Source organism: Bufo bufo, chromosome 9 (genome assembly GCF_905171765.1).
Source record: "Bufo bufo chromosome 9, aBufBuf1.1, whole genome shotgun sequence".
In the NCBI taxonomy this organism is placed as follows: Eukaryota; Metazoa; Chordata; class Amphibia; order Anura; family Bufonidae; genus Bufo; species Bufo bufo.
In genome coordinates, this window is record NC_053397.1 from 195,460,443 (window position 1) to 195,478,915 (window position 18,473).

The 18,473-nt window shown below is 43.9% G+C and overlaps 1 protein-coding gene across 1 annotated transcript in view; it reads right to left on the reverse strand.

Moving 5' to 3' along the window:
- Positions 1–799: 799 nt before the first annotated feature.
- LOC120979849 (tenascin-N-like) overlaps positions 800–18,473 on the reverse strand; it is a 76,139-nt gene continuing 58,465 nt past the window's right edge. The window contains exons 13-15 of the mRNA XM_040408806.1: positions 17,034–17,198; positions 14,492–14,655; positions 800–886 (exon numbers count right to left, since the gene is read on the reverse strand). Coding sequence (XP_040264740.1) covers positions 800–886; positions 14,492–14,655; positions 17,034–17,198 — 416 coding nt within the window. The remainder of the gene's footprint in view (positions 887–14,491; positions 14,656–17,033; positions 17,199–18,473) is intronic.

An 18,473-nucleotide genomic window follows, 5' to 3' on the forward strand; every position in this document is an offset into this window, starting at 1 on the left:
CCAAGTACACCTATCAGATATTTATGGCATATCCTATCAATTAACCATAAAAATCCAGAAGGGAATGCCCTTTCATATATTTGCTGTGAGTGAATTAAAACATTCACAGGCTGCAAACCCTGTACAGAGCCAGTCCTGCTGAAAAATGGATAGAACTGCGTCCAGTCTATAGAACTGTATTTATTCAGTATTTTGTGTGCTAAACACCCCACAGCAATAGCTTGCTACAATGTATCAGACTGGAATCTACTGTTATGCTTTGCAACAATGTATCAGCCTGGAGTCTAGATCGTTATACTTTGATACAATGTATCAGCCTGGAATCTAGCCTGTTATACTTTGCTATGTTGTATCAGCCTGGAGTCTAGATTGTTGTAGTTGGATACAATGTATCAGCCTGGAGTCTAGCCTGTTATACTTCGATACAATGTATCAGCCTGGAATCTAGCCTGTTATACTTTGCTACGTTGTATACGCTGTGTACAACTTTGCAGCAGTCTTCTCATTCGCTAACAGCAACTATCTTGCAAAGCATAAAGTATATTAGAAAGTTTGTAGAGCTTTACATTTGTTTGGTGATTAAGTTTCATTTATATAAAACCAGAAAGGGTTGCATGAAATTAGAAAAACATAGCTGCTATCTTTCAGAAACAGCGCCATTATTGTCCATGGGTTGTGCATGGTATTGCAGCTTAGTCATTGTCATTTAAATGGGTATGAGGGGCAATACCAGAGACAGCCCACAGACACGAGTGGCGCTGTTTCTGGAAGTAATTGAATTTTGTAGTGAATTCCGCTCTCATGCAGACAGGTCCAGAGGTCTCATCTTCAGTTCTATAAACGGAATGGAAAATTCATGACCTTTCCAAGGCTCCCAGTTAACTCCCTGGAAAACAGAAAAGAACTTTTAGAAAACTTGAGCATGTGTAGAAGCAAATACACTGACAAGTAATAAGTCACTTAAAAGGGACCCGACAGTTTGTCTTATCTGTTTGCCATGTAGTTGGCTGCAGTCTATTCTGTCCTATTATTAGCCATTTCAGGCTGGGAAAAGGATGATTGTTATGTTCCTACATGGGATTGCAGTCAGGCTGTCATGAACAACATGTACTAATTGGCACATAAAGACCCTATTACCCGACGTCAGCCGACGAACAAGCAAACGACTTCATCGGCTGATTGGCTGCTCAATCATACAGGCCAATTATTGAGAACGAACTCCCATATGAATGCTTGTTCCTGATAATTGGCCCAAAAAGCATGCGGTCTAATAGGGGCTTTAGAAAACAAATGAGCAACTCCACCAGCACACTGCATGACCCATATGAGGCACAAGCATGCCGGGGCATACCTTTTGCCTCCTGTTAAAACAAAGTATAGATTTATGTATTAGGCTACTTTCACACTTGCGGCAGAGGATTCTGTCGCCGGAACTGCCTGCCGGATCTGTCAAAACGCATGCAAACTGATGGCATTTGTCAGACAGATAAATGCATTGAAATGCCAGATCCATCTCTCCAGTGTCATCCAGAAAAACGGATCCGGCATTTATTTATTTCTAATTTTTTGCGGTCTGAGCATTTGCAGACTGCAATGCCGGATCCGTTTTGCCGCAAGTGTTCCGGAATTTTGGATGGAGATAAAACCGCAGCATGCTGCGGTATTATCTCCGTGCTGAAAAGTCTGAAATACTGAACTGAAGACATCCTGATTAGTGTTGAGCGAACTTCTGTTTTAAGTTCGGCGTCTAAAGTTCGGCTTCCGGTTAGCGGAGAATCCCGATATGGATTCCGAATTCCGTTGTGGTCCGTGGTAGCGGAATCAATAATCGGCCATTATTGATTCCGCTACCACGGACCACAACGGAATTCGGAATCCATATCGGGATTCTCCGCTAACCGGAAGCCGAACTTTAGACGCCGAACTTAAAACAGAAGTTCGCTCAACACTAATCCTGATGTATACTGAGCGGATTTCTCTCCATTCAGAATGCATTAGGATAAAACTGATCAGTTCTTTTCCGGTATTGAGCCCCTAGGACGGAACTCAATGCCTGAAAAGAATAAAGCTAGTGTGAAAGTAGCCTTAGAAGTTTAGCATCAGTAGGAACAGCCTGCACATTTCAGGCTATGCAAAGACCTTAATTATAGTTTAGTTCAGAAACTCAGAAATCAGCACTATATGTAGGGATGAGCGAAGCGAGCTTCGGATGCTACATCCGAAGTCGCTTGGTTCAAAGCTTCAAATTGATACTGTACAAAGATTCGTCTCCACACGGTATTAGAATGTATGGGCTCCGATGAGCCAAAGTCAGTTATTCGCAAAGTCGTGCGAGTGGAAAACCACTTTAAAACTTGGAACCGAACTCTCCTTTGGTTCTGACTGCCACCTCTGAGCCGAAGTTCGGTTCCAAGTTTTAAAGTGGTTTTCCACTTTAAAAATCAACTACCGAAGTGATTCAACGAAGTCACGCGTGACCGCAAATAACTCACTTCGGCTCATCGGAGCCCATACATTTTAATACTGTAAGGCGGAACTCCGTACAGTATTAATCTAAAGTTTTGAACAAAGCGACTTCAGATGTAGCATCCGAAGCTCGCTTCGCTCATCACTAAGTCTTACATATATTGTTCGCTTCTCATTTAACTTACATGTATCCTTCTCAAACAAATCATCTAGAAGTGGATCAAGCCTCCAAAGCGAGAAGGTTGCCTAGAAGACCCAAACCCTCTAAGCAAAAGAGTCCAGCAAAAGACTGGGAAAAGTGTCCTCAAATCGAAAATGCTTTGACACCCGTCTAGGCTGTTGATGAAGCCTTCCTCAGAACACCAAAAATGAAGTCCTGAAGGAGCTATCAAGTTTCCAGGAAGTGAGGAACCAAAGGGTCACCCCCCACCACTAGACCGCTAGGGAGGACATCTACTGTATAAGGACAAATAATCCTGTGAAATAAAGACACCATGAAATTGAAAAGAAAATAAGGTGCCACTTTCCACTGGTCGGCATGCTAAAAATTCTTAAGTGCCGAGATGGAATTCAAAAGAATGAAAGAATAACTGCAAGTTCAAGTACATCCTGCAGATTAAATGGGTTTACCATCCACATGTGATTTTAAAGTGCCATTGGATTATGAATGGGGGGGGGGGGCACACTGCACCCCAGACAAAGTACTCAACATAATGGTGTCAATCAGGGGGTCTTCAGGTAGGTACTCAAAGGGCTAAACCAGCGTATGCAGTGCTACATCTCAGTGATACCATTCCTAGTCACTAATAAGAACAGGTGCTACACTTGATCTTAGCAAAAACGCATCAAATACTGTACAAACGCAGCAACAACAGAAGAAAAAAAGTTATTTTCCTGGCCTATGTTTCTCCTCATTTGTGCTTGTAGGAAAGAGAAGTGACCTAGCCTAAGGCCCCCCAACACCACCTCCTCCAGGGGGTCCCTTGGAGTACAGTATAGAAGCCAGTTTGTGTATGCATAAATGCGGTATTTGTGTGAATACTTCAGCTTTACAGTATGGAGATCGTCTGAATTCATATGTCTTTAAAGTAAAAGTATATTATGTTAATGGCTTTGGCAGAGAGAGGGAATCAGCAGTGGCATTATGTAAATGTCTAATTTCCCATCAGTCTTCTCTGCAGCAGCCTGAAACCAGCAGCACGTCCATCGTCTCCAGTGGAGATCAGACCCTAGACCAACTGTTTTTGCAGTTTTTACAAGGCAATAGAAGTGACAGCAAATCTATTCTGAGCCATTTTCTGGAGTGATATACCGTGATAAGGAGCCTCAAGTCTTTCCAGAGATGAATATCTTAAGCAAAACGGGAATACTTCTAGAGAAGCCATAAAATAAACATAAAGTTGAAATTTTATGAACAAACCCTGTTGGGCATACAGTTTATGCCACCTGGAAACTCACCGAAATATTTATTCGACACACAACAAACCCAAATATTCATAGCTGTCATAACAGCAGTCCAAGGGCCTGTACACCCTCGTTGTAGGTGGCGAGGACTTTCACAACAGCATAATACTGAACCAGAGGAGTGCACAGTAAGGGGCCACATAGCCCAGTGGCATAATTGTGCCCCTGTCTACCATAGGCTATTTAAAGGGGTTTTCCGGGAGTTTTATACGGATTACCTATCTCCTGGACGTACATAGTGTAGTATAGCGACTGTGCTTGGTATCACAGCTCAGCCTAGGCCATGTGACTGATAAGGGTGATATCTCATGGCCAAGGCTAAGTTGTGAGAAGGCCGCGTCACTCATGCGAGCACCGTTGCCTTCTCAAATAGCTGCTCGGCGGGGGTCCCGGGTGTCAGACCCCCATCGATCAGATACTGATGACCTATCCATCAGTATAAAAGTCTCAGAAAACCCCTTTAAAATACCGTCCTGTGTGGCAGAGTCATTTGTTACTACCCCTATAACTTCGCCATTGTCATGAACAAAAACAAATACATTTCCCTCACCTCTTCGCTGGTGCTGGTTTTTACCCTCACACCTTGCCATCTCTCAAGATCTAAAGCAGTTCTTAAAGGGGCTGTTGCACAGTGTCTTACATAGTATAGCGGCTGTGCTTGGTATCACGCTCAAACACATTCAGGTCAATGGGGCTGAGCTTCGCCTACGTCATGTAACCAATGAACATGACGTCAAATGGCCTAGGAAAAGCTGGAGAAGGCTGCGGCATTACCGCGAGCACAGGTGCCTTCTCCACCAGCTGATCGGCGGGGGTCCTGGGTGTCTGACCGCCCCTGATCAGATACTGATGACCTATCCGGAGGAAAAAAATACACTTGGAAAACCCCTTTAACCTCTTAAGGACATAGGGCGTACAGGTACGCCCTTGTGCCCTGGTACTTAAGGACACAGGGCGTACATGTACGCCCTGTGTATTTTCGATCACCGCCGCGCGGCGGGCGGTGATCGGGACCCCGTGCCTGCTAAAATCATTGAGCAGGCACTTGGCGCAAATGCGTCGGGGGGTCCGGTGACCCCCCCATGTATGCGATCGCAGAAAACCGCAGGTCAATTCAGACCTGCGGTTTTCTGCATTTCCGGGTTATTCAGGTCTCTGAAGACCCGATAACCCGGAACAGGATGGCGATGGTGGTGTGATTTTACCCCACCAATCACCATCCAGCGATCCTGAGTGGTGATGGTGACATCACCACTCAGGATTGCTTTCTGATTGGTCTGTGGGCGGTCCGGCGGCAGATTCAAAAGAGGCAGGCGCTCCTCTCCTCCTCCTTTTGTGTTCCGGAGCCGGAGGGGAGAGGAGCTGCCTGCACGTGTGTCCGCCATCGCTGCCAGCACCCACAGGACCCGATCTCTGCCCCCAGGACCCGATCTGTGCCCCAGCACCCCCCATCAGGTACATAGGGACAGCATAGGGGAAGTTTGGTTTAGGCAGGGAAAAAAAAGGGAAAGTTAGTTTCTGAACTTTGATTGCATCACCCTAAGTTATGGTGTCTGGGGTCCACAGCACAGCTGTGTGACCCTAGACCCCCCAGGGGTGCTACCACTTGCCACTTGTATACTCTTATACAGAGTTGAATAAAAAGAGTAAAACTCTCGAGCTATCGCGGGAGTGTTGATGAGTCGGGAGCCCGTAGCTGATTTAATCGCTGAAATAAAGGATCTGTTCCTTTGACCTTTTAAAAGGTTAGAGACTAATTTGGAGCCCCTATTCCCATGTAAATATTGCTTGAAGCGCAATGTCTTCAGTGGTCTAGCCGCTCGCACATTCAGCAGGTCAGTGACCTCGTATCTTAATCGTTTAAGAGATTCCAAGACCTCAACTGATCTCACCTTCTTGTGCAAGATTTCAAGAGTAGAGATCTGCTGAAGGAGGGAGTCTAATTGTTTCTGCCTATTTCTCTTAACTCTAGAGCCCAAGCTAATAAGCTCCCCTCTAACTACTACCTTATGAGCTTCCCATAAGGTCGTCCCATTAGTTAAACCTCTAGCATTTTCCAAAAAGTAGTTTTTGAGACATTGTTCAATCTCCTTCTTGTGTGACTCGTCTTCCAGGAGCGTCTCATTCAATCTCCAGACCCAGGATCTCGGAGGGATGTCATGCAATCTCATCTTCACATTCACCGGCGCATGATCGGAGACAACTATGTTTCCAATACTGGCCTCAGAAACCGAGGGCAATAATTGGTTAGTTATAAAAAGATAGTCAAGGCGTTGATATGTATCATGCGTCCGCGAGTGGAAGGTGTAATCCTTATCTTCTGGATGTAGGATGCGCCAAACGTCCGAGATCCTGAGATCCGTGAGTGTGAGAAGAAGCCTTCTCATTTGCTTTTTAGAGGGGGGGCGGCCTACAGAGGTTGAGTCCTTAGAGGAGTCAAGAGTAAGAATGAGGTCTCCACCTAGAACAAGGTGACCTTCTCCAAAGGTCTTTAGAACTCTAAGAGTGCGGAGCAACCATGTGAATTGGCCCACTATTCAGGGCGTAGAGGTTGACTAAAGTAAACATGGAGTTCGCTACCTTACCTTTTAAGAATAAATAGCGGCCCTCAGGGTCTACCAGCTTGGACACTAAAGTGAATGGGAAATTTTGCCCTATGCCTATTGAAACTCCTCTAGCTGCCGAGGTATATGCAGCATGATACCAAACAGGGAAATTTTTGCTGATTACATTAGGGACGTGCAGGTGTCTGAAATGGGTCTCTTGTAAAAGAACCAAGTCAGCCCTTTCTCTGCGAAGCAAATGGTAGATTTGACTCCTCTTTTGCGGTGTGTTCATGCCATTTACATTAAATGACACGATCTTTAGATCAGACATGGTGACATTTTGTGGATCTGTTCGGAAGAACTAGCCAGGAGGTGACACATGGTAACATAAAAATGAAAATACATAAAAAGAAAAAATATAAACATTGTACACTGTAGAAAGTCATCCTGCAGTGTCTATCTATGAGGTTAAAAATAAACCTCAGTAGGGGGGGAAAGTAGTGTGGAAGTATCAAAATAACCAGGTCCCACACACTAAACCCAACATGTAAAGACAAATGCATAGAGTGGACATGTATGAAGCAATAAGAAGCTTAAACATGAGGCCCCTAGTTAGAAGAGTGTTCTACAATTCCATCAAGCATTATCGCTTTCTACTCCAATCACACCTGGATGGGTCAAATCTCGTAAGCAGCTGCCAGTGTGTAAATGAGTAGAAAGAGTTGTAGAGCGAAAAAAGGAAGGGGGGGGTGTAATAGGAGATGGAAAAGGTATGAAAAAAGGCATGAGGGAGGGGGGGGAGGGAGGGGGGGGAAGGCAGATGGAAAGCAAATAAGGAGAGGTGGGTAACGGTCTAAGCAGCAGAAAAAACAAAAGCCACAAGCTAGGCGGCTAGTGTAAATAACAAAAGATCTAAAAGAAGGTAGCCCCATAATAAGGTGCTGGGTTAAATGAGCTGAGTAGAACCTGAGTCCTGCCAGATGGCAGTGTGGTTGTACGATCTCAATGACGCTGGATCTCAGAGTTTCTATTTATGTCAAAGATTTTTTCTTATCTTTGGATAGAAGCATTTCAAAAGGCTCTTTTTTTCGGCAATTTTTTCTTCTGTGCCAGACGCCATTCCTCCGGCTGCGGAAGGCCAGGAAGGTCCGGGGATGGATTGCAGGGGAGCCAAGACGAAATGTCCAGGGCCTCGATTCCCAAGGCCTCCCACACAGACGGTAAGTCCTCCGGTGTTCTCACCGTGAATTGCTTCCCTCCGATCTAAGTAAATAAGCCGAATGGAAAGAGCCATCTGACCGGCAGCTTCTTATCCCTCAATAACAAGGTTAACGGGCGCAGGTTCCTTCGTTTGGCTAATGTACTAGCCGACAGATCCTGAAATAAAAGAACCTTATGGCCATCTAGGATGGTGTCTCCTTTTTCTCTGGCGGCTCTCAAGACGGCCGCTGTGGCCAAAAAGGGCACATACCACGTCCCTAGGTGGATCTCCCGCTGCAGGTTTGGGCCTAAGAGCTCTGTGGGCCCTTTCAATGGTAATGGCGGCAGCCTGTTCCTCGCCTACTAAGGTGGCAAATAGGCGGCGGACTGTGTCCATCAGGTCTTCAGCCTGTATTGATTCGGGTATACCCCGCAGCCGGACATTTTTCCTCCGGCCTCTGTTTTCCTGGTCTTCCAGGTTGAAAAAGGCTGTATTTATCATTTTAGACATGGCCGATAAGTGGCAGTGAACCCCCCTCTCGTGCTGGAGAAGGAGATCGTGGCTGTCCTCCAGGCGTTCAACCCGATGGCCTAGCTGTAGGAACTCGGTCTTGATATCTGAGAGTTCTTTCATGACCGGTGAGAGGGCTTGGGCCAGGGACTGCTGCAGAAAGCCGCAGGTGAGAGGGAGAGAATCAACCTCACCTCCAATGTAAGTTTCAGCGTCTGAGCTGTCGGCCTCTGAGTCAGCTCCTTCTCTCTCTGAGTTGATTCGCGCCTCCCGCGCCATCTTGCCTCCTTCAGGGTGCGAGGAAGATCTCCTGTTGAGGTATTTCGTCAGGCCCCCCTGCGTCTTTTTTGTCTTCAGGGTGTTCCCTGATGCACCATCTTTATCTCTAGAGGTTTTCCCCATGTTGGATCTGTGTCCACTCGATTTAAAAGCTAATGAAGCTGGGATAGCGGTGAGGAGCTCCGGCAGACACGTCCTACACCATGACTTTCTGGCTCCGCCCCCGGAGCAGACGAATCTGCACGCCCAACAGTTCGTCGCTCAACACCTGGGCTCCTTTTTGGCCAGGCCCGGTGGCTGGACGCCGGTCAGTGCAGCCGAAATGAGGACATTTTGGGGCCTCGTGCTGCATATGGGCCTGGTCAAAAAACCCAGTGTCAGGCTGTACTGGAGTGGGGACGTCCTATACCAGGCCCCACTTTACAGTACAGCCATGACACGCTCCCGGTTTGAGGCCATCCGGAAATGTCTGCATTATTCCGATAATGCAGCATGTCCCCAACCGAGGTGATCCTGCCCATGACCGTCTGTATAAGATACGGCCGGTCATCGATCACTTTGGGGCCAAATTCATGGAGGCCTATGTACCTGGAAGGGAGGTCGCGGTTGATGAGTCTCTCATTGCGTTCAAGGGGAGACTTATTTTCCTCCAGTATGTGCCCTCCAAGCGGGCGAGGTATGGCGTGAAGCTATACAAAATTTGTGAGAGTACCTCAGGGTACACTTACAAATTTTGTGTATACGAGGGGCGAGATTCCCGGATTCAACCCCCAGAATGTCCCCCCACTCTGGGTGTTACCGGGAAACTTGTGTGGGACCTTATGTACCCACTGCTGGATAAGGGTTACCACCTTTACGTGGATAACTTTTATACCAGTATCCCCTTATTCCAGTCCCTTGCCGCCAGATCCACGTCCGCTTGTGGGACTGTGCGGAAAAATCAACGCGGCCTCCCTGCCCCCCCCCTCCAGGTACCTATCCCCAGGGGTGAGACCCGTGCTCTTACCACTGGAAACCTGTTGCTGGTCAGGTATAAGGACAAGAGGGATGTCCTTATGCTGTCCACTATTCATGGTAACGGCATCACCCCTGTCCCTGTGCGAGGTACCGCGGCAACGGTCCTCAAGCCCGATTGTATCGTCGACTACAATCGGTATATGGGAGGAGTTGATCTCTCGGATCAAGTCCTCAAGCCATATAACGCCATGCGCAAAACCCGGGCATGGTACAAAAAAGTTGCGGTCTATTTGGTACAGGTTGCCATGTACAACTCTTTTGTACTATCCCGAAGCGCTGGCAGCACAGGGACATTCCTCCAGTTCTATGAGGCAGTCCTCAAGGCCCTAAACTTTTCAGACCGAGAAAGAGCAGGCCGGAGTACCTCGGGAACTGTAGGTGCCCGGATCGTCCCTGGCCAACACTTTCCAGGTGTGGTCCCCCATACTGGAAAGAAGGGACGAACCCAAAAAAAGTGCAGAGTGTGTCGCAGGAGGGGGATACGGAAGGACACGACTACTCAGTGCGACACGTGCCCCGATCATCCGGGCCTCTGCATTGACGGTTGCTTCAGGGAGTATCACACTTCCATGGAGTACTAAATTTATATCCCAATTTAGCACTGACATCGGATAAAAAAAACTGGTTCTCAGACTTGAGACACCCAAAAAAACTAAAATAATTTATTAAAAGTAGACATATTAGGTATCGCCGCGTCGGTAATAATCTCCTCTATAAAAATACCCCATGACCTAATCCCCCAGATTAACACGGTCCAGAAAAAAAAAAAAAAAAGTTTTTTTTTTGTCACCTTACATAATAAAAAGTTTAATAGCAAGCGATCAAAAAGTCATATATCCCCCAAGATAGTGCCAATAAAACCGTCGTCTCATCCCACAAAAAATGAGCCCCCACATGAGATAATCAGATATAAAAAAAATTTAAAAAATTACCCTTAAACCTTAGAGATACCCAAAAAAAAAATTGTATCAAAAAAGATAATATAGTCAAAAACCTAAATAATTGTAAAAAAAAGTAGACTTATTAGGTATTGCCGCGTCCGTAAGAATCTCCTCTATAAAAATATCCCATGACCTAACCCCCCAGATTAACACGGTTAAAAAAAAAAAAAAAACGGTGCCAAAACCGCTATTTTTGGCACTTTTCCATTTCAATCCATTTTTTCCGGTAACAAAACAAGGGTTAACAACCAAACAAAACTTAATATTTATTACCCTGATACTGCAGTTTACAGAAACACCACATTTGTGGTCGTAAACTGCTGTATCAGTAAAAGGGAGGCGGCAAAAGGAAAGGACCGACATGGTTTCTGAAAGGCCGATTTTGACACCATGTCCCTTTTGAAGCCCCCCTGATGCACCCTAGAGTAAAAACTCCCTAAAAGTGACCCCATCTAAGAAACTACACCCCTCAAGGTATTCAAAACTGATTATACAAACTTTATTAACCCTTTAGGTGTTACTCAACAGGTAATGGCAAATGGAGATGAAATTTCAGAATTTACATTTTTGGTAACCTTGCCTCACAAAAATGTAATATAGAGCAACCAAAAATCATATTTATCCTAAAAATAGTCCCCAAAATAATGCCACCTTATCCCGTAGTTTCCAAAATGGGGTCACTTTTAGGGAGTTTCTACTCCAGGGGTGCATCAGGGGGGTTGAAACAGGACACGGTGTAAATAAACCGGTCCATAAAAATCAGCCCTCCAAAAACCAAACGGCGCACCTTTCCCTCTACGCCCCGCTGTGTGGCCGTACAGTAGTTTATGGCCACATATTGGGTGTTTCTGTAAACGGCAGAGTCAGGGCAATAAAGATACAGTCTTGTTTGGCTGTTAACCCTTGCTTTGTTAGTGGAAAAAATGGGTTAAAATGAAAAATTAGACAGAAAAATGAAATTCGCAAATTTCATCCCCATTTGCCAATAACTCTTGTGCAACACCTAAAGGGTTAACGACGTATGTAAAATCAGTTTTGAATACCTTGAGGGGTGTAGTTTCTTAGATGGGGTCACTTTTAGGGAGTTTCTACTCTAGGGGTGCATCAGGGGGGTTGAAACAGGACACGGTGTAAATAAACCGGTCCATAAAAATCAGCCCTCCAAAAACCAAACGGCGCACCTTTCCCTCTACGCCCCGCTGTGTGGCCGTACAGTAGTTTACGGCCACATATTGGGTGTTTCTGTAAACGGCAGAGTCAGGGCAATAAAGATACAGTCTTGTTTGGCTGTTAACCCTTGCTTTGTTAGTGGAAAAAATGGGTTAAAATGAAAAATTAGACAAAAAAATGAAATTCGCAAATTTCATCCCCATTTGCCAATAACTCTTGTGCAACACCTAAAGGGTTAACGACGTATGTAAAATCAGTTTTGAATACCTTGAGGGGTGTAGTTTCTTAGATGGGGTCACTTTTAGGGAGTTTCTACTCTAGGGGTGCATCAGGGGGCTTCAAATGGGACATGGTGTAAATAAACCAGTCCATAAAAATCAGCCCTCCAAAAACCAAACGGCGCACCTTTCACTCTACGCCCCGCTGTGTGGCCGTACAGTAGTTTACGGCCACATATTGGGTGTTTCTGTAAACGGCAGAGTCAGGGCAATAAAGATACAGTCTTGTTTGGCTGTTAACCATTGCTTTGTTAGTGGAAAAAATGGGTTAAAATGAAAAATTTGACAAAAAAATGAAATTCTCAAATTTCATCCCCATTTGCCAATAACTCTTGTGCAACACCTAAAGGGTTAACAACGTATGTAAAATCAGTTTTGAATACCTTGAGGGGTGTAGTTTCTTAGATGGGGTCATTTTTGGGTGGTTTCTATTATGTAAGCCTCGCAAAGTGACTTTAGACCTGAACTGGTCCCTAAAAATTTAGTTTTTGTAGATTTGCTTCTAAACTTCTAAGCCTTATAACATCCCCAAAAAATAAAATATCATTCCCAAAATAATTCAAACATAAAGTACACATATGGGGAATGTAGAGTCATCACAATTTTTGGGGGTATTACTATGTATTACAAAAGTAGAGAAACTGAAACTTTGAAATTTGCAAATTTTTCCAAATTTTTGTTAAATTAGGTATTTTTTGGTGCAAAAAATAATAATTTTTTTGACTTCATTTTACCAGTGTCATGAAGTACAATATGTGATGAAAAAACAATCTCAGAACGGCCTGGGTAAGTCAAAGCGTTTTAAAGTTATCAGCACTTAAAGTGACTCTGGTCAGATTTGCAAAAAATGGCCTGGTCCTAAGGTGTAAAAAGGCTGTGTCCTTAAGGGGTTAAAATATCTTATTCATTCCATAAATTATAGAGATAAATGACATAACTATGTCCATACACAAACTAAGAATGCATTCACTTTGCCTGGGTGGTAAGACCCCCTGCTAGTGGAAACCCCTTTACTATATAGACATAAGGAGTACTTTCTGTGGCTGTTATACAATAATTATAAGGTATTTATATAGTGCTACAATAGACTTCCAGGGATCTAAGTGAGCTCAGGCACTGACCACTTCTCGTTATTATTATTATGTTAAGGATCCATTCACACGTCCGTAGTACATTGCGGATCCGCAATACACCCGGCCGGCACCCCCATAGAAATGCCTATTCTACAAGAATAGGACATGTTCTATTTTTTTCCGGACAGCACACTGTGTGCTCTCCGCATCCATTCCTGCCCTATAGAGAATGAATGGCTCCGCACCCGTTCCGCAATTTGCGGAACGGATGCGGACCCATTATTACGGACGTGTGAATGGAGTCTAAAGGGATTGTTCAGAAGAGGAAACCTGTTTTCATAAACCCTATTAGGGAATTCTGGGCTCCTTTATTCAAAATCCTTATCTCTTGGCCAAAGTGGAAGATGGTTACAAAAAGCATCTCTTTCCTTGGAGGACGTGTCCTGCTTTACACAATTAACCCATTAATTTAAGTGGACACTGTAAAATACTTATTTTCCCCTGTGGTGGCGCTGCAAGGAAATTAAACACCTTAAAATGCCCAGGCACTTCTTACAGGTTATAATCACCCTGCTCCACTGCACCCACATCGCTTCTGCTTCCCGCATGGCCGCCGCTGCATCTTCCCGTCGCTGGATGTTTTGTAGGCTCGTTCCCTCGCAGCCTGCTGTTGGCTGCCCCTCCATTGCCGGATGTTTTGATCCGCACGACCAGGAGATGCAGTGGCGGCCGTGCGGGGAGCAGAAGCGACGCAGGTGCCGGGGATCAGGGTAAGTATAACCTGTAAGAGGTGCCCGGGCATTTTGTGGGGGCATTATAGGTTTCGGATAACCCCTTTAAGCCTGTATCACACAGGCCGATTGAGAAAGCGATTGTCAGGAGGGAAGAGTTCGCCTGGCAATTGCCTGCTAGCTAGCGGAGGAGATCGCTTCTATTACTATGTCATTGCTCGTCCCCATGGTGTCTAGTGGTTTGCCGGCAGCAGATTGTAATTAGGCAGCATGATCTGTTGCCGGCAAATGATGATTTTTAAGCGTACAATTGCCTGGCGAATGAGGGTTTGCTCGTTCCTCGGGCAATCGGCAGCAGTATTACACTGCAAGATGGCTGCTAATGAAGATTCATACGAACACTCGTTAGCGATCATGTGCCCAAAAATCGGCAAGTGTAACACAGGCTTTACTGCCAGGTTTCTCCAGATATTACAGAGAAACTTTTTGCAATCAGCTTACTGTGAAGGAATCCTTCCAATTAGTAGTAATTATCCACAGCACATTCTAATTTTAGTTCTATGATCCACCCAAACATTAGTCATTGATGTAGTTATCATTTAGTTAGAATCATATCATTACGGAATGAAATAAAAATAAAAAAATCTCGTCCAAATGCTATTAAGTCTGTCTCGGAGAGCAATATACCGTACTTACTACGACTTGGGACGAAGAAAATTCTCAACACAGAATGGCACCATTGACAAGCCTGCAGCAAATCGTTTTTTTATTCAAATAATGACAAACATTTTTGAGTATTTTTTATGTTTCCTTACCATACTGTGATTGTTATCACCATACTGTCCATTAGGATTGGCGAGGTGGCAGTTCTTGTACCAGAAGGCCCCGCGATGTGATAGAGCACAGTTAGTGAGAGCAAGGTCATTGTCCTTATCCCATGTAGTAAATTTTAATCCATTGTGATAGTTAAGAGCATCACCTAAAAAAAAAAAAAGCAAAGAATTATAAAAAAAAACTTTTGCAAAATTATTAAACTTTAATCAGTTTAACCATAAATGATCAGATTATTCCCAGAAATGAGACCATGATTTATGAAATATTTTCTGTGATATGTTGACGATGTTAATGAGTTATAAGGTCTCCTTGTAAGGCCTCTTGCACCGTGTGTTCCCCGTGGTCGTATTGCAGCCTGCATACGGCGGGTCCGCGATACACTGGACACCGGCCGTGTGCATTCCGCATCACAGATGCGGATCCATTCACTTGAACGGGTCAGCAAATCCAGAGATGCAGTACAGAACGGAACTGCGGAACGGAAGAACAACGGAGTGCATTCGTGGGGTTCCGTTTCGTGCTTCCGTTCCGCAAAAAGTTCTATCTTTTTGCGGAATGGACGGATCGCAGACCCTATTGAAGTGAATGGGGTCACGATCCGCATGCGGCAGCCCCGCGGTCGGTGCCTGTGCATTGCATACCGCGAGTTGCGGTTCACAGCACGGCCACTGGGGACACGCGTTTATGTGAAAGAGGCCTAATGCCTGTGACACATTGCTGTTGACTTTCTAGGGTCAAAAATTGTAATCAAGTATTTACCACCTACTGTATATGTGGATATGTTGTGCATTTTTATTTATTTTTTTACAAAAATGAGTGGATGCTTTTCTGGATATAATATAATAGCATATATCACACCATGTATTCTACTTCCTGTACTGGCTCTCAGCTTCCTCCATTGTTTGGACCCATGGCAAACAGCCTCACTTAAAGGCTATGAACATCTTTTGGGAGCAATTTTTTTCACCATAGAATTTTGCTCTAAAAATCATTTTTTTCAATAGATAATGATTAAAAAATTTCAACAGTTTTGGGTCTACAGCCTACCCACAAATCATTTCTTTCTGCTTTACACTGAATCTTTATTAAGGGCTCAATCAGTAGCCCTTTTACCCTTACGTTCCCAACAATAAACACTTATTATAGCAAAATGCTTATTCGTTTCCTAAGAATTTAGCTATATTGGGTGTTTATGAGCTGTCATGAGTTCAGAGATAAAGGTTACAGATCAACCCATGAGAGCAGCTCCCTGACAGATTCAGTGTAAAGCAGAAAAAAATGGTCTGCAGAGGCACTGAAAGTAAAGTCTATAGAACAAAACGAGCTGAAAATTTTTAATAAAGATCAGTTGAAAAAATGATTTTAAGCCCAAAAGGAGAAGAATGGAATAATTTAAAAAAGATTGTCTCCAAAGGTGTCCTTGGCCTTTAACTGCAGCCAGAGAGGGAAGGGGGCTGAAAGACTCATTTAGAGCATCACACATTACACTGATAAGTGCAGTGCAGTTACCCCGGATATGGTTGTGCCTAAAGCTGGATTTATACGGTCCGACTCAGTGGCCGATTGTTGGGAAGGAAGCTTTCCTTCTAGACAGTCGGCTGCTTGCTCAGTGAAGAAGACTGCTGCACTTACATGCAGCAGTCTCTTTCACTATGTGAGGACGAGGCATCAATCGTCCTCATACAGAATCATGGTTTCTGAGCAGCAGATCGCTGTTTAGACCACACGATCTGCTGCCCAGAAGCCATGATCAGTGGTCCCTGCATGAACGACAGGTCATGTGATCAGCGGTACATTTACATGGCCAGATTGTCGGACGATTGAACGGCGATTCGCAGGAACGGTTGTTCCCGATATTCTGCCAATTCTCGGGCCGTCAGAACTCTGCAGAGAGCGTACAGATCTGAACAGGGTCCAGACGTCAACTGGTTGCAGCTCCACGGAAACTGAGGTTTCGATATATTGCAGGTAGGTAAAAATAAATAACAAAAATTGAGATTCCAGAGCGCTCCTCAAGTGAACAAATTTATTAAAACAAAATAAAGTGAAAAAGTCCTACGCATTTCGAGAGTGAAGCACTCTCTTCATCAGTCAGCGGTGTGCCTGATGAAGAGAGTGGTTCACGTTCAAAACGCATAGCATTTTATTTTGATTTAATAAATAGGAGCGCTCCAGAGCCTCAATTTTTTATTTATTTTTACCTACTCGCTATCAAGAGAACAATAGAGCTCTTATACTGTTATCCAAATTCTATTAATCTACTATTCTACTAGTAGATAACATATAACCCTTACAGCAGCAGTAAAAATAACAATGGGTTATCTAACTATATAGGAGTTTTTCTCTGTGATAACTGATACAGGAGGACAATATTTTGTATTTGAATTTTTACTGCAGAAATTAAAAATTAAAAAGAGCCAAAAATGATTTAATAAAGGTTTTCTATGACTATTGAGTTTAAAAATATGCCTTTTTGACAGAAGTTCCCCTTTAAGAAATATATTTAGTAAGGGACAGTCTTACCTGCTGTGCCGGAGTAGCCACCAACTATCAGTTTGTATCGGTCCCTAGAAGTACCTACATTGAAGGTGCTATAAACAGCATATGCAGACTCATCCCCAACCCGGAGGTCCACACGCAACTCATACTTGACTGGAGTAGAGGTAAGTTTATGAAGCCACTCCAGACCTGCACAGATTACAAACATAATTAATATTAACGAAAATCGGGGATCTGTCTGTAAAATTGTTCCTATTAGGTTTTCCCATGGCGCTGCTCTAGTGGATGTGGAAACAATTCTCTTAGCATAATCCCTAGAGGGGTTGTCTCATGCAATCTATCCCTGTCCATATGGACTATTAAGATCTCCTCCGACTATAGCAGGCCCGGCCCATCCATGCATTACATGGTCAGTCAGTCATTTAAACGCTGGCCAGATAATACTATATTTTCCTTGTAGAGGAGATGAGTGACTAGGTGCAGGCTACCCCTGTGCTTACAGCGGGAAGCCTGACTCACCAGGCTGCCTTCTTTCTGAAATGTGGCTGTCATGGCGAGACAACCCCTTTAATTTAGCATTATAGAAAAGAAAAATATTTAAGCCGACTCAATAAATATAACAAGCAAAAAAACTAGTTTCTGGAGTAAATTATGTTAAAGGAAATCTGTCATAAAAAATGACTTACTGTTTAAAGAGGACCTTTCACCAAAAAAAAACTATTTATGTTATTTTTATTTTTCCATGTCACTTATATATTTAAACTAAAACCAAAAATCCTGCAGTTTTTGCTCTAGCCACTATATCTAATAATTGGCGTCACTTCTTGGTTTGTACAGATTACTTTACTGCAGTTATATATTATTCTAATCCTACCTGTAATGATATCACCTCTGTGTATAGATAAGACAGGATCCTCCATTCACAATAGGTGATTGTCAGAGCTTATCTCTTCCTTCCTTGTACAATGACCTCTGCACAGGTCACAGAGCATGCCCAGAAAACTCTCCCATGTAAGTCAATCGGGTCCCCTCCTGACCTCAAAGCATTTTTTTAATGCTTTGTAAATGCTGTTAAAAACAGCTCAGGCAAGATGGCCGCCCCCATAATCATGTTAAGAAAATTAAATGAAAAAATCTACAATCAGAAAATAAAACAGATTAGAAAGAAAGGATATGTGTGACTATCTGGTTTTAACTGCCAGATAAAAATTTTAGTGACACATTTCCTTTAAATGTGTTAGGTCAAGAAAGCCCTGCTCCTTATGCTAAGACCCAACCACTTTTTGTAATAATCCCATGAGTGGCAGAAAATGTGAAAAAAGCCACACATTTTTGCAAAATGCCTTTGCACAAAAAATCGCCAATTTCCTACACCAGAAAACTGGCATATACAGTAGCTTTAGTACACATGTCCCATAGAGCTGGATTTTAATGACTATGGCCCAGAATTAACAAATCCAGTAG